Source organism: Dipodomys merriami, unplaced genomic scaffold (assembly GCF_024711535.1).
Source record: "Dipodomys merriami isolate MVZ:Mamm:240054 unplaced genomic scaffold, mDipMer1.0.p SCAF_2, whole genome shotgun sequence".
NCBI lineage: Eukaryota > Metazoa > Chordata > Mammalia > Rodentia > Heteromyidae > Dipodomys > Dipodomys merriami.
Window position 1 is genome coordinate 63,496,590 of NW_027203381.1, and position 20,845 is coordinate 63,517,434.

The 20,845-nt window shown below is 40.4% G+C and overlaps 1 protein-coding gene across 1 annotated transcript in view; it reads right to left on the reverse strand.

The window, feature by feature from the left end:
* Window positions 1–20,845, reverse strand: part of P3h2 (prolyl 3-hydroxylase 2) — a 171,130-nt gene that overhangs the window by 7,531 nt on the left and 142,754 nt on the right. Inside the window, exons 9-13 of the mRNA XM_070029825.1 lie at window positions 11,733–11,860; window positions 10,744–10,839; window positions 9,928–10,078; window positions 8,030–8,147; window positions 7,102–7,177 (exon numbers count right to left, since the gene is read on the reverse strand). Of these exons, the coding sequence (XP_069885926.1) occupies window positions 7,102–7,177; window positions 8,030–8,147; window positions 9,928–10,078; window positions 10,744–10,839; window positions 11,733–11,860 (569 nt within the window). The remainder of the gene's footprint in view (window positions 1–7,101; window positions 7,178–8,029; window positions 8,148–9,927; window positions 10,079–10,743; window positions 10,840–11,732; window positions 11,861–20,845) is intronic.

The following is a 20,845-nucleotide window of genomic DNA, read 5'->3' on the forward strand; positions in this document are numbered from 1 at the left end:
AAAGGACATCTGAGTACCAGAAGAACTTTGCTAATTGTCTATGGAGTATTAAAATGTGTGTAACCTTTTCTAATTCCTTAATTTTACATTGACAGGTTTCTATCGCTTTCACAATAGAACACATTTTAAATGCCAAGTCTAACTCGCTGGGACACATCAAGCCCTTCACAGCATCATGCCCAGTGGTCATTCAAGCATGGTTTGACTGCCTCCAGGGATGAGACTCCTGCACCCTTGAGGTGACCTGCTCCACTGACTCCAGGTGTCTTGAGGTGACTGACATGGAATGTCAAAGCTTGCATGCTGCTGCAGGTGGAGCTGTCCAATGATGTTTGGGTAGAGAAGTTCAGGGAACATGGGAATGGGCATGGCTGGCTGCACGCAGCTAGAATAGAAGATGAACAGGCAGGTGCTTCGGGCAGCTGAATAATAGGAGCTGTAGTTGTGTGTTTGAAAAAGAGTCCTATATAAGTTGAGACCATTTTTCTTCCTAAGGGAAATGCTAAGAGCTTGCTCTCTTTCCCTTGGAGAGCTGAGAAAGGTCATACAAACACAGATGAGCAGAGCCAGTATTTGTCATGTGTGGCCACACAGAGCCCTTCTAACTACCTAATCTCTGAATTGACTTGAGGTGTGCTCAATAGAACTGTTTTCCTTTTGCATAGAAATCAGACTGCCATGGTGGGATTTTCACAGCTACCTTTGAGAAAGCTTCTGAAAGTCCACAAATGCCCCATAATAACTTTTACTCAAGATTCTGCAACTGCATATTGAATGTTACAGGTGGTGAAATCAAAATTCAGAGACCAGGTAGAGTGTATTTCTATGTGTGCCCAGTGTATATGTGTGTGTGTATACGTGTATACTTATGTGTGTGCAAATGTTAATAGAAAGAGCAATGAGGAACCATTTCTGGTTACTCTCCTACCCACAGTCAGTGATGAGTGATTGGGCTTTTCTGGATCAAGTTAGGTTTCCAGAACAGAGAGCTTTAGTCAGGTGGCTTTTCTGATAATAGACCTACAGAGCTGTCTAGATGCTTGGGCCCACAATATCAATCTGATTCTAGTTGTCTGGAGAAAGAACTTGCTGAGTATTTCTATATAGAAATGGAATAAATAAACCAATCTAACTGGGCCCTAGTGGTTTATGCCTTTAATCCTAACTGCTCAGGAAGCTGAGATCTGAAGACCTTGGTTTTAAGCCAACAAGGGAAAGGAAGGCTATGGATACTTTTCTTCAAGTAACCAGCAAAAAGCTGAAAGTGGAGCCACGTCACAAGTGGTAGAGTGCTAGCCATAAGTGAAAAAGCTAAGGGACAGTACCCAGCACCCTGAGTTCAAGCCCCACTGTACACACACACACACACACACACACACACACACACACACACACACACACACACACACACACACACGATAAAAGAAACAGAAATATAAATGATACAGAGGCCTGTGGTGGAAGATGGCAATACCTTCCTAGGGGAAGTCTTGGGAAGGTGGCTGCAGGGTCTTTGGCTGTCACTTGTTTCCTGTATTCACTCAACCCCACCCCCCATGGAAGCCTTTGCTTCAACAAGATGGCCATCTCTTGATAACAACCTCTTCAGATAGAAGGGAAGAATGTTGAGAGGCAATGCTGTGTTCTTTCTTCGATGAAATGAAAGTTGAAAGTATTTTGCCCACGTTTTATCAGCCCTGGAGGTTGTGTAACCCTTGTTTCCTTGGCTACTGGAGTCCCATTCAAGAAACGTCTTGCCTGTCCTTCATTATTTTCCTTAAGTTTGCTTGTAGTAAATTCAAACTTTCCGGTCTCTCGCTCAGGTATTTACTCCATGTTGGGTTGATTTTTGTACAGGAGGAGAGGCATCTAATTTCAGTCTTCTACATACGGAATGTATCCCTTTTCTTTTTCCAATGTAAGAATTTGGGGCAAGTTTAGCAATCAAGGTACCCAGTGCCTTGAAACAGTTAGAATGGGAACAGTTAGAATGGGTCTGAGCAACTCTGGGATGAACCTCAGCTATCTGGGAGCTTATCTGCCCACACCAGCAATCGCAGGAGTGAAGCGTCCATCAGTCTGCTTCTGTTTCTGAAAAGGTTTCTTCAGGGAGGCCTGGTCTCAAGTTCAGACAAATGACTTGTTTTATTGCCAGCCCTGGGGCTTGAGCTCAGGGCCTGGGCCCTGAGCTTCTTTTGCTCAAGGCAAGTGCTCTACCACTTGATCTACCCAGCTCCCCTTCCGTCTTTTTCTGTTTATGGGGTACTGAGGAATTGAACCCAGGGGCTTTGCATGCTAGCTAGGCAAGTACTCTACCACTGAGCCATATGCTAAGCCTGTGCTCATACTTTTGCAACATAACCTAGTCACGTTGAATTTACATGCCGTTCTGGTCTAGGGTCTTTTAAATTTGAATGGAAGCTTCCATGAAGCAAATAGGCTGGGTTATGAAACTTAACCTTCAAACATAAACAAAGAATATCATATTCATCAATTACTGTACCTCACAAGTACATGTTTTTGCACAGATTAACCCACCTATCTCCCTTATATCCTACTGTTCAAGTAAGATTGTGGAAAACTCTGCTTTCCATCTAATCCATGGTCAACAGTCAGAAATGCATTTGTGATGAACTTTTGTCAAATAAAGGTAAATTCAGCCACCAATCAATTAATTTAAAAATTGCAGTGTGTTACAAAATAAAAGACTTAAAAGATACTAATTCCTTGTGTGGCCTCAGGTTAGGCCATTTCTCTGTTCCATAGGTCCTTCAGCTAAAAGAGGAGTGAAGTTGTCATGAGAAAGAAATAAGAACTGGAATTCGATTTTAAGAATTCATCACATTCTTATCTAGGAATTTCATTTATCTATTATAAACAAATGTCTTAAAAATCTGTGCCATAATCAAAGAAACACAAGAAATCAAAGATTGGACAAATGAGATTGCATGAAACTGCAGAGCTTCTGCATGGCAAAGGACATAGCTAGCAAGATCAATAGAAAGCCCCTTCAGTAGATGAATGGATCAAGAAAATGTGGTATATATACACAATGGAATTCTATGCCTCCATCAGAAAGAATGACCTTGCCCCATTTGTTAGGAAATGGAAAGGCTTGTAAAAAATTATAATAAGTGAAGTAAGCCAGGCCCAAAGAAACATAGGTCCCATGGTTTCCCTTATTTGCAATATCTAGTATATGTATGAATCAAGCAGAAAAGGTCAGATAAGGTGATGTTAGGAAAATGAACCGTTAGATATGTATTTAAATGTTTTTTTTCTTTCATGTATTTGTTTCTAACGCATTTATAAGATTATTTCTTTGTTGCTTTGTATGTCCCTCCCCCACAGTATAACCCCTGCCTTCACTATATTTGATGTCGGTAGAATTTGTGCAGGAGAAGGGGAAAAACAAGTTGTTTAAATAAAGATACAAGTGGACCCGTTGCAACAATGAGAAGTACAAGTTGTCATGTGGAAAACGAACTTTGCAACTTCGGTGGGGGGGCGGGGGGAGGATTGGGTGGGGGGGCAGTGGGGGGGAAGCTGGGAAGGGATGGGAAGGGGAAACAAAGGAGGAGGCTACAATGCTTGATAAGAAATGTAGTCACTATCTTGCCCATGTAATTGTAACCTCTCTGTACAGTATTTTCACAATAAAAAAAAAGAAAGCCCACGAATTGGGAGAAGATCTTCACTAGCCATACAATGGACAAGGGTCTCATATCTAAAATATACTTAGAACTCAAAAAACTAAATCCTCTAAGGACAAATCCTCAAAGAAACAACTGCCCAATAAATAAGTGGGCTAAGACTTAAAGAGAAACTTCTCTGAAGAGGAAATAAGAATAGCCAATATACACATGAAGAAATGCTCAACCTCTCTACCCATAAAAGAAATGCAAATCAAAACAACATTGAGATTCCACCTCACTCCAGTTAGAATGGCTAAAATCAAGAAATCTAATAACAATTGATGCTGGAAGGAATGTGGCCAGAAGGGAACCTTACTGTATTGTTGGTGGGAGTGCAAACTTGTTCAACCACTTTGGAAAGCAGTATGGAGGTTCCTCAAAAGACTCCACATATAGCTCCCCTATGACCCAGCAATCCCACTTTTGGGCATTTACTCAAATGATCACAAACAAGACCATACTAAAGCTACCAGCACAACTATGTTTATTGCAGCATTATTTACCATAGCTAAGATATGGAACCAACCCAGATGCCCCTCAGTAGATGAATGGATCAAGAAAATGTGGTCTATTTATAAAATGGAATTTTATGACTCCATCAGAAAGAATGATATCGCCCCATTTGTTAGGAAACAGAAATGGAAAATTTATATTAAGTGAAGAAAGCCAGGCCCAAAGAAACATAGATCTCATGGTTTCCTTTCTTTGCAATAAGTAGTATAAGTCTAGGACAAGCAGAAAAGGTCAAAAGCTATGTGCATATGACTATGTAAGATAATGTTAAGTGAAATGAACCCCAAGATAGAAACATGAGTGTTTTTTTCTTTCTTGCTATTGTTTTTAGCATATTTAAAATGTACTATGTGATTTTTTTGTTTCTCTTGTATGCTCTTCCCCCATGGTATAACCCCTGTTTTCACTGTGTTTGATTCCAGGGCCCTACATCTTGTATATACATTTTTCTAATTTGGGGAGGAGAAGGAAATAACAAAATGCTGAAATAAGGATACAGGTTAACCCATTGTAACAATGAGATGTACAAGACACTATGTTGAAAACAAACTTTATAACTTGGGGGCAGAGAGGGAGGAATTGGGGAGGCGAGGAGGGAAGGGATGGTAGGGGAAAAACAAAGGAGGAGGTAACAATGCTAGAGAGGAAATGTACTCATTACCTTACTCATGTAACTGTAACCCTTCTCTACAGTATTTTTACAATAAAAACATATTAAAAATCTGTGCCATATAAAGTCATATAAAGTAATATAAACAACTCGGCTTTTGGTTTAAAATCCTGTTGCAGAGTTTTTCATTTAGTTTTTGTCGGGAAGTAATATTCAGTGCTTTGGAACATACACCAGTTCTTAGGATAATTGGATGTGAAAGGAGAATGTGACCTGGTTTCAATGTGGTAAATGGAAGTGTAATTAGCTTACATTCTACAGTGAATGAAATTCTTCAGTAATTCCTTTCTTTTTTCATACATTGATCATTTTCAAATATGGCCACTAGATGGAGTAAAATCAAAGACATCTTTGCAACCACCTGTCTGCATTCTGTTCCAACCATGATTTTCTTCGAAACTGTGAACTTTTGTTTTTCTCCTTCGGTTTCAGGATTAGCAAAGCTCAAGAACAAATGCTTTTCACACACAGACTTCCCAAAATTCAGAATCCCGGGCAAGGCTTTTAAACTACATCAATTTTGACTGAATCTCCCCAGTTATAAAGCATATTAATATTTCTATAAAGAATGAGGCAAGATGAACTTTTAAACAGATATTGTATTAAATCACACAAATTTTAAAAAATCACTTAACCATGTTTCTGGATAGTTTTAACCAGGATCTTCAGAGGCTCCTTTAAATTCAGTACAAACAGCTTGGGATATGTGTTCCTTGTACCCTAATTGTGTGTCATGATAATACAAGATATAATACACACTACAAGGTTGTTTCCTATTGAGAAAAGTCTGTGTACTAAGAGGGAAAAGAATAAAACTCAGCTAAAGTCTTCAAGATGGTTTAGAAAATGCCAAAATTTTGGCATTTATCATATCCATGTTCTGACTACTTAGGTTTTACATGGAGAAAATGATACTCCATGGTTGACTTGTGTTTCTGTTGTTTCTTCAAATGGAGAAAATGCTTTTCTAGCATTGTGTGTGATTTTGGGCTTAAACATTAATAGATACCCACATTATCTTCTCTAAGGGTGCAGTAAGCTGGCTTTTTAAATACCTTGGTTTTCTTAGGAAGATGGTAGTTGAATTTATCTTTTGATATTATCTATCATTGTGTGTGTGTTTGTGTGAGAGAGAGAGAGACAGAGAGAGAGACAGAGAGACAGACAGAAACACACACATACACAGAGACAAAGAGAAAGAGTAAGAAAGAGAGAGGGAGAGAAAGAGAGAGAGATGGAGAGAGACAGAGAGATTATGTGTCCTGGGGCTTGAACTCAGATCCTCAGGCTCTTGCTTGACTTCTTTACCTCAGAACTTTACCACTTGAGCCACACCTTCTGGGTTTTTGCTGATTAATTAGAATAAGAATCTCATGGACTTTTCTGCCCAGCCTGACTTTGAATCATGATCCTCAGATTTTAGCTTCCTGAGTGCAGGCATGATACACCAATACCTGGCTTAGCGTGTATATCTGTGAGTATGCATATCCATGTGGAAGCAAAGGAGTGATGTATATTTGCACAAGTATTTATTTATATACACACACCCACACTTATGCCTATAACTGCAAATGATAATTTTGATAACTTGGGAATTGAAGGACAATGCTCAGTCCAAGAATGCAGAACAGCAGGTTACTTGGAAGACATTTTGTGTAATCATTTAACTTTTCCTGGATTTGGGTGACTTAGGAACTTCTGTCACATTGTTTGACAGAACTCAGAACACTTTTGTTCCAAGTCTAACATTAGTTACACAATCACATTAAATAGTTACAAAACTGTTTTATTTTATTTTATATTATTTTAATGCTGGTTCTGGGGCTTGAGCTCAGAGCCCGGACATTATCCCAGAGCTTTTAAGTTTAAAGCTAGTATCTACCACTTGAGCCACAGATCCTCTTCTAGCGTTTTGAGTGGTGAATTGGAGATTAGAGTGTTAGAGACTTTCCTGCCCAGCTTAACCACGATCCTCAGATCTCAGACTCCTGATTCGTTAGGATTACAGGTGGCTATCTGTTTTTTTTGTTTTGTTTCATTTTGTTTCATTTTTAATTTATTCATTTTTGAGATGGATTCAGATGTGCCTGTAGATGCTTTCATGTCTTATATTTTATGACCTACAAATTCACTAGTGATTTCTCCATTTCTTGGATTCTTGATCTGTGAGTCTGGAAAAATGTAGACTGAAGTTTTAAGAGTTTGCAGGAGATATTTACTTACTGTCACAGTCTTAGCATCCATTTCGGTGAATATGAATTCTCCTCCTTCAAAGTCATCGTTCATATATAGGAGCGCGCTATAAGAAGAAAGAGGACAGCGTTCATATGATGATACATGCTTCCAACCTCACAGAGACTGCTGATGAATGCACTAGCTTCATCAGTAAGTCCCCCTTGAAGTTGATATTGAAATAAACGACCCTCCATTCTGTGAAGATTAGGTATTATATAGGTTATACCCCTGAAGTGCTCATTGGTTCCATTTACATTAATGTTTCAATCATATTTCAAGTCTTATGCCATATTTTACTTCTTTTGGAAGGTGGTGCCTAATCAGATTTAATTTCATTCTCTAATCTCACTGATATAACTTGTAACTCTTTCATTCCCTTATTTAATAGGGCTTTTAAAAAATGCTAGACAATTCCTCGCTGTGAAGCCTAGCCTCAGAGATAGGGGGCGCTCAATAACTGATTTTTGAGCAGAGCAGGGTGTAGTAATAATAATTAGTATACTTTTATATACAATACATGATGACTACAATGATTCTTTACATACTGATAGCCTTCCATACGTTGAAAGCGTATTTCATTCTGGGAGCTTCTAAATACAAGCAGAGTTCTTTATGGGTGTGAATACTAGCTAAGTCATGCATTGTGATGCTATGTTATTGTCTTCTGAGACCTACAAACACATGCTCAAGGACAAGCCTGTGAGACACCATGGTTAATTAGATGCAAAATGAGTTTCTGTTAAAGATATCAAAGAAATCGATGCTTCTCTGTGATTACAGCTGCTTCGGGAGACCACTGGACAAGCTCTCCTGAAGCAAAATGAAGAGTGAGTGCCCAACAGAAGCTTTCCAGTGTCCGTGAGGTTTTGATAACTGTTATGAGAAAGTCTGGCTTTGAAGTCAGTGGTGTCTGTACCTATAGTCGCGGAAAGTGTATGCCGGAGGCTCCTTCCAGCACTCATTGGCTTCTGGGTCCAACAGGCAGTTATCAGCATGGATGGGATGGCTGAGGTCATTTCTCCTGTCCTGCTGGCCTGCCAGGAGAATAGGAGACGGATTGCAGCAACTTCCAACAGAAAAGCAGACACTATCACTGTCTTCTCATGTTTCTAGTGTCATCCATGAGTGTGGAGACACAGAAGACTCATCAGAACACATGGAAGGACAATGGACAAAGACTCTGATCCAGTCTGGACATCAACTTCATGTAGAATCTTGGGCAAATGATACCTGTCTCTTCAATGATAAAATTCCTCCTCAATCAGCTCTGGTTTCATGGATTCTATTTCAAGGATTAAAAATAATGGCCAGAATAATTAAAGATAATTTAAAAAGAGAAAGAAAAGGAAGAAGGAGGAGGGGGAGGAAGAGGAGGAAGAGGAGGAGGAAGAGGAGGAAGAAGAGGAGGAGGAGGAGGAGAAGGGGGAGGAGGAGGAGGACGAGGAGGAGGATGAGGAGAAGGAGGAGGAAGAGGAGGAGGAGGAGGAGGAGGAGGAGGAGGGAACATGATAGCCTGGCACCAGTGGCTCACTGCTGTCACACTAGCTACTCAGGAGACTGAGGTCTGAGGATCCCAGTTTGAAGAAAGTCTGGGCAGGAATATACAAGAAACTCTTTTCCCTAATTAACCACCAAAAAGCTGGAGGTGAAGCTGCGGCTCAAGCGGTAGCACACTAGCCTTGAGCAAAAATGCTCAGGGACAGCATCCAGACCCCAGGAATGGCATGTGAAGACATAAATGCATGATTTGGGTTTTAAGATGACATGTCACACAAGTAAAGTCTACAGGACATCCTTCTAGTTCCCATTGAAGTTGGTGGGAGAAAAGACACAGAGGGACTAGCAATGAGTGGGGTGTGAGGATGCTTCCTTTCAAATAAGGTTTTATGTGAGGATGCATGTAAGTATGTATTTGTGTGATGCATGTACATATGCATGCATGCATGCATGTATGTATGTATATATTTTATTTTATTTTATATTGTTGGTTATGGGGCTTGAACTCAGCCTGGGCATTCTCCCTGAGCTCTTCAGCTCAAGGCAAGCATTCTTCCACTTGAGCCAGAGCATCACTTCTAGGTTTCAGGTGGTTAATTGGAGGGAAGAGCCTCATGTGCTTTCCTGCCCGGACTGGCCTTGAACTGTGATCCTCAGCCTCTTGAGTAAATAGGATTACAAGCAAGAGCCACCAGTGCCTGGCTTATTTATTTACTGGGTTGGTACTAAGGCTTGAACTCAGGGACCAGGCACTGTTCCTCAGCTTTTTCGTTCCAAAGCTGGTACTCTACCACTTAAATCACAACTCTACTTCTTACTTTTTTGCAACTTGTAGATAAGAGCCTCAAGTACTTTTCTGCCTGGGCTAGCTTGAACCTGTGATACTCAGATCTCAGCCTCCTGAGTAGCTAGGATTATAGGCATGGGTTGCTGGCGCTTGGCTTAAAGAACACTGATTAAGTAATCTCTTTTATCACCAAAGCTCCCACTCAGTGCTTGCAGGCCTAACAACTGTAAGATCCAGGGATCTGGCTGTAGAAGCTGCAGAAGGAAAGCCGTTTGTTTTATTCTTTCTTTCCCTCCTTGATTTTAGCCATTGCGAAAAACAGATTTGAAGACAGAAAGTGTTCAGGGTGAAGGTTTCTGGCAACTGTAGGAGATCAAAAAATAAGGCTGAGCAAGAAAGACTTGGTAGGTGCCTACAATGTAGGAATGTTACCCAATATCATCAAAGGAGTACTAGAGCTTAGCTTGGCTTGGTAGAGCCTTCACTAGGCATGGTGGATCGCAGGGTGAAATTCAGGCTCGGAATCTCACCTGACAGGGCTGTTCGGCAGACCATGTGTGTATAGGAGAAATACAGGGTAGAATTCAGCATGAAATAGGATTCCACGATCTTTCGAGCCTTTTCACTGATGTCATAAAACAGACGGGCGCTCTTCAGAGGCACTCGGCCTTCATAACCAAACTGAAAAGACAAAGAGGAAAAGCAGGGTCACTGGAAGACTGGGGGCAGTCTCCAGATTTCATTAAGCCAAGACATCATTGTCCTTTCTGAGCTGGCTACTGGGAATAGAACCCCATGCTTGTAGGTCTGGAAGAGACCAGGCAACCATTAAAAGAAGCTCCTCCCCCTCACAGAGGGAGAGTTAAAGACTGTTTGCCCGAGCCTTCTTCTCATATTCTATTCTTCTCTTCTTCATCAGCCCCCCAACCCCACCCAACAGCACTTGTTTTGATGTTTATATAATTAGCTCACAAACTCCTTGAGGACAGAGGCTGCATATATGTTTTTGGTCAGGGACAGGTTTCAGGAGACGTAAAGTTTGAGAACTTGGTGAATGAATGAGGAAATGATCAAAGACAACGAAGGTGGCTAGGAGTGAAGCTCCGCCCTCCCACCCCCCACCCCCGCCCCACCCCATGCCTTAGAGGACACACATGTCACCCATCACACATTAGGATGGAGGAAGATCTGGGATCAAAGCTTACATTCTATAGCAAACACACAAAACCACCCAACCAGGGGTCCACCCCTTCCTCTCCCTTTTTGCTCTGTTTGACATTCACAAGAGCCTGAGGCCTGTAGCCTGACACTGAAGAAACCAAGCCCACAGAAAGCAAAAACTTTACTCGGAGTGCTTTCAGGACTGTTGCCCCTTCAAACTTTTCGTTGGGTGTGTGGGGTGATGTTTTCCCTCGATAGCCGTCACCTACAAGCATGATTCCCTGGAAGAAAAATACAAGAAGAAGCTTTATCAGTAATGAGTATGTCATCCATCACCTTGTCTTTATGCTCTGGCTGCCAGAAAGCAGGGTGCAAAAGTCAATTTGCAGAGTCATTCCCGTTGTATTCCAGGACCCAGGTTCAACTCATTCTTATTAGGAATCATCATCATAATAATAACAACAACATGGATAGGGCTTAATGGGAGGAGGGAGCAGACAAAGGAAAAGAAGAAAGGGGGGTTGATACATGGCAATAATCAATGTTCACCTGTGAAACTGGAGCCAGGTAACTTGAGGGGATGGGGGGGGGTAGATGAGAGGGGGCAGATTGATGGAAAAAATGATGCTGATCAAGATATAATGCTCATGTAAACTGATGAGTTGGATTAAAACCCCTTCGAACAATTACTTAAAGGTAATGATAAAAACATAAATCAAGATAAAATCAGAGCATCCCTTAAAAGAAGATACCTATTAATCTTCAGTCTACATATTTATAGAAACAAAGAAGTAATTGATTCACATATTCAATCATTATGAATTAAAATGAAAGGATTTTCCCTAGAAACTTTATATGGTAGGCAAGTCACAAAACAGGTGGTCATCCTGTCCTAGAGATAAAGCCAGTTGGTATTCTACGGTGGAATCTGAGAAAACTGAAGTAATTGCAACTGAAAAGCTATGAAAGTGCTTCCATAACCAGTGTGGATTGATTCTAAAGCAAGTGCATTATAGGCCTTATTCCCTGGGTACAAAGGAGAGCAGGACCCCTATCCTGCAGGCTCTGGAGAGGCCAGCAGAGTGGACCCATCCTCTCCCAGAGCCCTCCCCTTCCAGGACCTTCCCCTGCCAGGACCCTCCCCTGCCAGGATCCTCCCCTCCTGCAGCCTCACACTGGCCACACTGTGCAGCTCCCGGCACTGTTCTTCAGACAGGACATTATCCAGAAGAACCCGCTGCGTCCCGTTCAGTTGCTCTGAGTTGTAAACAAAGGTGATGTTCTCAAACAGCAAAGGCCCACCTGGAATGACAGAGCATGCACATGACCCGTCTTGCCTGCTACCTCTGTCCTCCAAAAAGGAAGCACAGAATACCCAATGGCTTCAGTGGAAACACAAGAGAAGCCTTCTCAGAATGGATGCCCAGGGATGGGAGGATAAATTATGGATTAGCCAGCTCTGTAAATACGACATGCAATCAATCAGAAAGGTGGAGATGTCTTGCAGACCAGCTTACCTATGTTCGATCTTTTAGGATGGGTAAGGGTTTTTTTTTTCCAAGTAATTCAGAAAAATAGACTGGACAACTCTCGGGATTCTCCTCTGAGAAGCCTAGCCTTCTCCTTAGCCCTTTGCTTGTGTCTCTGTCAACATCAAATCAAGTCATTGACTACATCTCTCTGTCCCTCACACTTGATATGCCCCTGCTCCCATGCCTTACTTGGAGAAATGGCATCAGCAGTCACCAGCAGGTAATACCTGTCTCCTTCCCACGTGCCTTCCCAATACCCACCTGAGCACTCTTGTGTTTAGAGTGATTACTTTTCTCTGAGTTCTGTGTAACATCTTCACATTGTTGTTTTGGGGAACACCTTTAGAAAAGTAGCTGCCAGAGGCCCTTCAAAAAGAGGTTCTTTGGGGTCCCATGGGCAAGGTCCCATAACAAGGTCCCTTGCTTTAAAAGAACAGAAGGAGAAAGCCTGTGCTGATGAGGAGCACTTTAAGGGAGGCACAGGGCAAACGCCTTCTGCCAGAAACTGAACAGAGAGGAAAATGGTGCTTGTTATTCCTTTTACTGGAAACATTCCCACCTCTTAGCAACAGCTCACCATAGAAGGAGCTCCGGAGAACCACAGCCGCCCTTCCTTGCCCAATCGAGCAATGGACACTGGCACAGAGTCTGTCTAAGACACTTTCCAAGAAAGAAGAGACATCAAGACAGATGTCTGCTTTTATCTCGGAAAAGCAGAACGGGGAGTAGCACCCTGCATGTATTACTAGTTAAGTACAGATGAAAGTTCCCCACAGCCCATGACTCATAGAGTCTTCGAGGAGCCAGTGTTTCTCAGTCTTGAGCAATGTGTGGTTATCAGTTAAAACAAATGCTCCTGAAAGAGCTCTGGTGCCGACAAACTATTTTTACTGTGATTTTCATTCCGTATTTATAGTCACAAAATTTTTTTGTATTATAGAAGTAATGCAGACATTATTGATTTCCATAGTTTCATATAACTACAATACCATCATCAAATTTTAAGATTAAATGGATGCTGCCAGGAATTGGTGGCTCACCTATAATCCTAGCTACTCAGGAGGCTGAGATCTGAGGAGTGATTGAAGCCAGGCGGGGCAGTTATTTCCAATTAACCACCAAAAAGTTAGGAGTGGATCTGTGGCTTAAGTAGTAGAGTGCTAGCCTTGAGAGAAAGAGAATAAGAGAATTTTTTTAAAAAGCACAGGGATAGCACTCAGGCCCTGAGTTCAAGCCCTAAGACTCTCTCTCTCTCTCTCTCTCTCTCTCTCTCTCTCTCTCTCTCTCTCTCTCTCTCTCTCTCTCTCTCTCTCTCTGTGTGTGTGTGTTTCTGTCTCTCTCTGTCTCTTTCTCTTTCTCTGTCTCTGTCTCTGTCTCTGTCTCTGTCTCTGTCTCTCTCTCTCTCTCTCTCTCTCTCTCTCTCACACACACACACACACACACACACACACACACAAGGCACACACAAGGCAGAAACAGCTTGAGTGGAAGAGCACAGGCTTTAAATAAAGGGGCATGGCTCAGGTCCCGAGTTGAAGCCCTACTATTTACCCAGAGTAAATTAATAAATAAACAAAAGCCAGATAATAAACTAGCTACATTTTAAATGAGCATTATTACAATTAACATTATTAATGAAACAATTCTTGTTATTTGGCTTGACTTAAGGCACAGCATTCCATACAAATGTTTCTATTACTCAATGATCTGACCAGGTTGCTATTGCTTGTTTGCTTGTTTGTTTCTGATAGGATTGTGTTATGTAGCTCAGTCTGGTCTTATACTGGCAACCCTCCTGCTTCAGCCTCACAAGGGCTGGGATTGTACCTATGTACCACATGCTCAACTATTTACAAGGTTCTGTTTATTTACTATCGTTTTCTGCATTATCTTGCTGTATAATGACACATTCTACCATACCTTTTCTCTATTGAAGCTATTACATATAATTTTAGTGTATTTGATGAATGTTGGCCTTTATCAGGTCTTAATCCATTACTTATAATTTTATTATAAATTTATTGCTAGTCTTCATTTATTGCTAGTCTCCCACCAACAATGTATTAAATGGTACCAAGGTGACCAGAAGTGACTCACTCCCATCAATCTGAGCAATTTCATGGCACTATAACCCAAAAGTACTCATTCACATGTCCACTTAAGGCTCCTATTAATTTTTTAAGTTGTTATCAAAATGTATAAACAAACAAGGGCTAGGAAGGTGGCTCAGTGGTAGAGTGCTTGCCTACCATGCATGAGGCCCTGGGTTCAATTTTTTAGCACCACGTAAGCATAAAAAGCCAGAAGTGGTGTTGTGGCTCTCAAGTAGTAGAGCGCTAGCCTTGAGCTGAAGAGCTGAGGGACAGTGCCCAGGCCCAGAGTTCAGGCCCCATGACCAAAAAAAAAAAAAAAAAAAAAAAAAAAAAGAATATATTAACAAGTATTCAGTTTCAGTATCACATCCCTTAAGCCAGAAGAGAAATAAAATACATTTTTCTACCTCTTAGTATTTCTCATGCTATGAAGTTTTGGGACAGTACTGGATTATATAAAATTTAAATGGACTTGAGAACTTCTAATATATAACTAGGCCTTATGAATCTCTGAAGCAGTGAGGCAATAATATGAAGTGTTTTTTAGCTTTCACTGAACCTAATTCTTCTCTGCTACCCTCTCCTCTTCTTCCCTTCCTTCTTCTCCTTTCTTCTTTCCTTTCTCTCTCCTTCCTTCTTTCCTTTCTCCTTCTTTCCTTCTTTTCTTCCAATGGAAGATATATCCTAGATAGCCCCCAATGGTTATTGTACCCGGTTCTTGTGCCCTGTGTGAACTACTTCTTATGCATGTGGGTATGGCCTAGGGCTTGCTTCTAACCAGTTGAATATAGTCAAGATGAGGAACTATCACATCATAACATTGTGGTTTTTATCCTGCTGGCAGACTCGGCCTATTACCTTCTCTGCTTGCATGCTTCTGTGAAGCAGTGGTTCTATCACAGCTGACACAGCACAGAATTAGGGGCAGCCTCAGGCCAATAACCAATGAGGAACTGAAGAATCATGAGCTAACACTCCTTTAGAAACTGAATTCTGCCATCTAACAGCAAAGAAAATATTTCACAGACAGGCCTCAGAAGAGTATCTAACCTTGGTCACCAAAATGATCGCAGCCTGGTGAGAAAACTTGAAGACATTGATACCCTAACCCCTGACCTCTGAGCCACAAAAACTATGAGTAATAAATGGATGTTGGTGTAAGCTGCTACATTTGTACTGATGTTTTAGAGCTATAAAACAAAACAAAGCAAAGTCAAACAGAACAGTAGCTCCTTCCATAATACCTCTAAGTATAGAACACATTCTGAAGGAAGTTGCTTTAGTCTGTGTAGCTAGTTGGGATTCATAATCATACGGATTCAGAGCCTTCTTCAATTATTTGAAAAAGTAAATTTCATATTCATTCTAATTTAGAAATATGTATGTATATATATATACATATATGTACATATATACATATATGTATATAATACATATATGTACATATATACATATATACATATATACATTTATATACATATATGTGTATATACATATATACATATATATGTATATATATACATGTATATATGTGTATATATATATATATATATATATATATATATATATATATGAAATGTCCTTCAACAAGAAAGTCATCTCCAGATCCACTCAGAAGCATTTGCGGATATAAGCTTCAAAAAGAAATGGAAGACAGAAGAAAGGAGGAGTTAAGAAAACTGTATTGGTTTGTACTTTGCTGAATTTACAATGTTTGCTACTTTCAAGATAATACTCTTTTGCATATGATGATTCTAAAAGCAGGTGAAGGCAGGATGCCATATAACCTTGAATATCCAGATCTTCCAGGTTCAGGAGGAACTGGTATGAGAACAGAGCTAATTTAATTATCACAAGGTTATTATCACTAAGTATATAATTTTATATAGAAATTTCTCACCACACTCTCAATTGCTTGTTTCTTAACAACCAGTTACCCTCCCACTAGCCAAAAGGGAAAAAAATAAATAAGCTTCATTCATAAAGTGAGTCAACCAGCCTGCAGTTGACTTGTAACACACCAGCAGAAGAAAACATTAAAATGAACACAAAAATGCAGTCCAATAGGTTGTGGTTCCTGAAGCTTCTGCAAGTTCTTAACCACAGCACAACGAGATTAAGTTCAACAACTTAATTCTCTCATTCATAAAGTATGTGCCTGGCTCTGATTCTACATTTGCAACAAAGAGGTGATCTAGGAAAGAATTACTTGGTGTTTCTTAAGTGTGGCTTTGGGTAAGAAAACTAACTTTTCCATAGAGACCACAATATCACTCCAGGCATTGTAGGGGTGTACAAAATAACAAGCCCTTAGATGAGCATTGCCTTTTATGCTTTACAAAAGTCTTTCACATTTGCCATGTTAAATAAAAAGTTATCATCCTTATGTTACAGATAAGTGCCACAGGACCCAGCACCAAGGGGATGAGGTTTCTGCTGGCACACAAGAACATCAGCTAAGAAAATCCTAAAACCAAATCTCTAGATCCCAAGTTAAGTGTTAACTTCTACCTCACCCCCAAGATCATATCAAGTGTAATCTTTAGTGATGATTGAAAGGATGGTGGATGAGTAATGAGAATGTTTTCATAATAGTGTTACCCTGTACTGTAGGTGTCTTGGATTGGTGTCACTCTGCTATATAAGATTGAGTGATTCTCAAATTAACATTTACAAGTCGCTTATATGAATCCTATTAAGTACTATTAGGTAACTCAAGGAGGTGTCATTCTTTGTAGCATTCTTTATTTTGTAGCATGTGGACCCTTCCTTGACTCCTTGGCATCTGACTAAGATAGGACAGTGTTTTCTTGTTGACAACTTTGCTTCCATTGGCCAGTGTTCTTAATTTAGGTTCTATTTCAAGTGTTTGATGATTGGACCCAAAACTTCCCAGTTGTGGAAGAAAGAAATATGTTTGGTCTTTACCTACAGTTCTTAGTTCAAATGCTTGATAAATAAACTCAAGATTTTTCCAAATGATACAGTGAGTATCTTTTTTTTTTTTTTTTTTTTGTCGGTCGTGGGGCTTGAACTCTGGGCCTGGGCGCTGTCCCTCAGCTCTTCAGCTCAAGGCGAGCGCTCTACCACTTGAGCTACAGTGCCACTTCCGGTTTTCTGGTGGTTTATTGGAGATAGGAGTCTCACGGTCTCTCCTGCCCCGGCTGGCTTTGAACCGCGATCCTCAGATCTCAGCCTCCTGAGTAGCTAGGATTACAGGCGTGAGCCACCAGTGCCCGGCTACAGTGAGTATCTTTTGTTACTCATAATAAGTCCTGTTTTAATTGCACTGGAGTTAGGTTAACAAAACAACTTCCAGTGTAGCTTCTGGATGAACTCAGGGTAGAAGGAGGTCTTATGAAACACCAGGTGATTAGAGAATTGAATCCAGCAGTCCTCACATGGGCCTCTGGAAGTAGAGTAGAAGGGCTGGAAAACAGCATACTCTTGGGCAACAAGGTTTAATGAGATTTCAGTATGCTGGGATTATGGGCTGTCCAGAAAGGGCATGGAAGCTCTGTGAACTCCCTCCCCAGTGCCTGGCCCAATATACCATTTCCTCTGGTTGTCCATTTGTCTCTATTATGATGCTCTTTGTAAAGCAAAACAAACCTGATAAATGTGTTTCCCTGAACTTTATGTACAGCTTCAGCAAGTTAGTAAAATCCAGAGTGCATGGGGAGAGCTGATGTTTGTAGTTGGTCTGTGAGAAGCTCAGTCAGATGAATAGGTAACAATTGACTACTGCCGTTGGCCTCTGAAGCAGGGCAGTCTTACGGGGCTTGGCCCTCGGCTGGGAAATCTGACCCTGTCTCAAGCAGACTGTCAGAGGTGAACTGAATTGTAGGACACCAAGTGGGGTGTTCCTTGTAGAACTTGATGGTGGGCAAGAGGCAAACTCTCTACATACCTGGTCACAGAAGTATTCTGGGTGGAGCATAAGAGTAGAGAAAGAAAAATAGTTATGATTTTCTTCAGATCAGTGGGCTTCCAGACAATATCCTGCGATTCATTCTGCAGTTCAACCAAGAAAATTACAGACACAAGCTTGATGCTGGTGAGTAAAAAGCTTGTGATCATAGCTACTCAGGAAGTTGAGATCTAGAGGATCACGGTTTGAAGCTAACTCGGACAGAAAAGTTCAAGAGATTCTATCTCCAATTACCCACCAAAAAGCTATGATTGAACTTCAGCTTAACAATCCTGAGGTCCTGAGTTCAAACCCCAGTACCACAAAAAAAGAGCAACAAACAAAATCATAAAGGAATGAAAGTTTTTGTAGAATTTGCTGACATAATCAATCATTGCATAGCACTGGTCCTTTGTTCTGCTTTTTCCATTCATCTTCCTAGTGAGTTACCAGATATCAGATTCTCTGATAGCCAAATAAACAAATAAAAAGCCTTAAAATTTGGCAATTGTCCTGGAGTTTCCCAAACATTTACAGCAAAATGCTATCCTGGCATGCGCTTCCTGGGTGATTTCTCAGCTTAAAAAGCATCATGAACTCTGGATGACCATAAGCTTTCTGGCAGTTATAAAACAGCCTGGGCTCCGTGGCTACACACTGAGGTCTAGGTCACATTAGATGGGCCCATTATCCTGTTTATGGCTTCAAACAGACTTGGAAGCTGGGGAAGGAAAGGACTGGAGAAATATAAGGGCTGTAGAGTGCCAAGAAGTCTTCAAATTGAGAAGAATGTGCTGACAAGCTCTCCTGGGGAAAGAAGTACTGTACTTCCCAATGCAGGTTCTTATATTTACAGTTGGGCCTCTGTGTCTGGGACTTTGCATCTGTGAATTGAACCAAGCATGGACTGAAAAACAGCTGAAAAAAAATGTGCCTGGACTGAGTGCATCTAGCCTTTTTCTGTCATGCTCCCTTAAATCATGCAGGTTAATAACTATTTCTTTATATACCCTGGCATTGGAGTAGGTAGTATAAGTAATTCACAGATGATTTAATAGGAAGCTATGTGTCAGTTATATGTTAATTCTATGCTATTTCATGGAAGGGACTGATGCATCCTAAGATTTCAATATACTTTGTCAGGGTCTCCATTGACCTCAGGGATGACTATTTAATTAATATAGCTAATACATATTTATTTGTCTAGTAGAAGCCAATAAAAGGATAAAATATGGGATTTAGATTCCAAAGACTGGGTTCAAATACCCAGTGAATATGGTTATGGGTGCTGAGATTTTAGAAAAGTCAGCACATCCCTGCACATCAGATACTACTAGTATTAAAATAGATTATGTGCAGCTTGTTTGAAAATTACAAACCCAATAGGAACAGTAATAATGATCAAGAATTAGTATTTCTCTTAGTGCTTACTCTTGCTAATATTGTATTAGTATCACAATGTTTGGCTCCATTTAAAGACTATTTTGAAAATACTTTATTTGTAATTTATTAATATATTTCTGGTACGAATATATAGATAATGTTCTACTCACCCCATCTCGATGCTTTTGCCCTATTCCTTTCATTTTTAACATAATCAACAAATTTAATTATTTTCTCAATAGTTTCTCTTATTTTTTAAAATTGTTACTATAAAGGTCTTATACACAGGGGTTAAGTTACTGTTTCATTAGTCAGGAAATGAGTACATTTCTTTTTGGACAATGTTACCTTTTCACTCATGCTCTCTCCCAGATTTTCCCTCCCTTCCCCATGCACAATTTGGATAGTTCCTTTCAACTTAGTGTCTAGTGAGTACCACTGCTACATTTCTTCACCCTTTGTCTTTCCATTTCTGGGCCTGCCTTATCTCCCCCAAAGACAGTTAAACAGAAACAAGACAAAAATGGGGGAAAAAAATCTTGTTTTTCCTTTTTCTTGAATTTATTTTGATATCAATATTTTATATGCTCAGAGGCACAGATGCATTGCTTCTTGGTGTTTCTCCCCTAAGAATATTCTCTTTTGGCCTCACTGTATGTGAATGCTTACAGACCTGTAGAATTTATCATATCCTGGTGTATTTTAGATCTTGCTTCTGCCTATGAAAGAAAACATACACAATTGGTCTCTCTGAACTTGGCTAACCTCACTTAACGTGATTTATTCTAGGTCCATCCATTTCCCTGCAAATGGACACAATATAATTCTTTCTAATGGCTGTGTAAAATTACATTGTATATAGGTACCACATGTTTTGGATTCACTCATCTAATGTAGATCATCTGGGCTGTTTCCATAACTTGGTTGTTATGAACAGTGTAGCTATCAATAGGTATGTGCAAGTGTTTTTATGGAATCCTAGCTTGTGATGTTCTGGGTAGATGCTCAGGAGTGGTATGGCTAGTCACAGGGAAGTTCTATGTTCAGTTGTTTTTTTTTTTTTTTGAGGTGCCCCATTCTTTTTTTCTCTTTTTTTTCCCCCATTCTTTTTTATCCACTAGAGTGACTGCTTTCATGGCCCTGTCACTTAAATCCAAAGTCTACCTTTCAGGTAGAGATGTAGCTCAGTGGTAGAGCACTCGCCTAGCATGTAAAGGTCCTGTGTTCGATCTCCATCAGGCTAAAAATACTAAAGAGTAAAAATAAAGCCCTGCTTAGATATATATTCTTTGGAGAATGAATCTAATATTCCATGCGAACTACTTCCCTGAACATGCAGTCTTTCCCATATCATCTAGCACTGATTGAC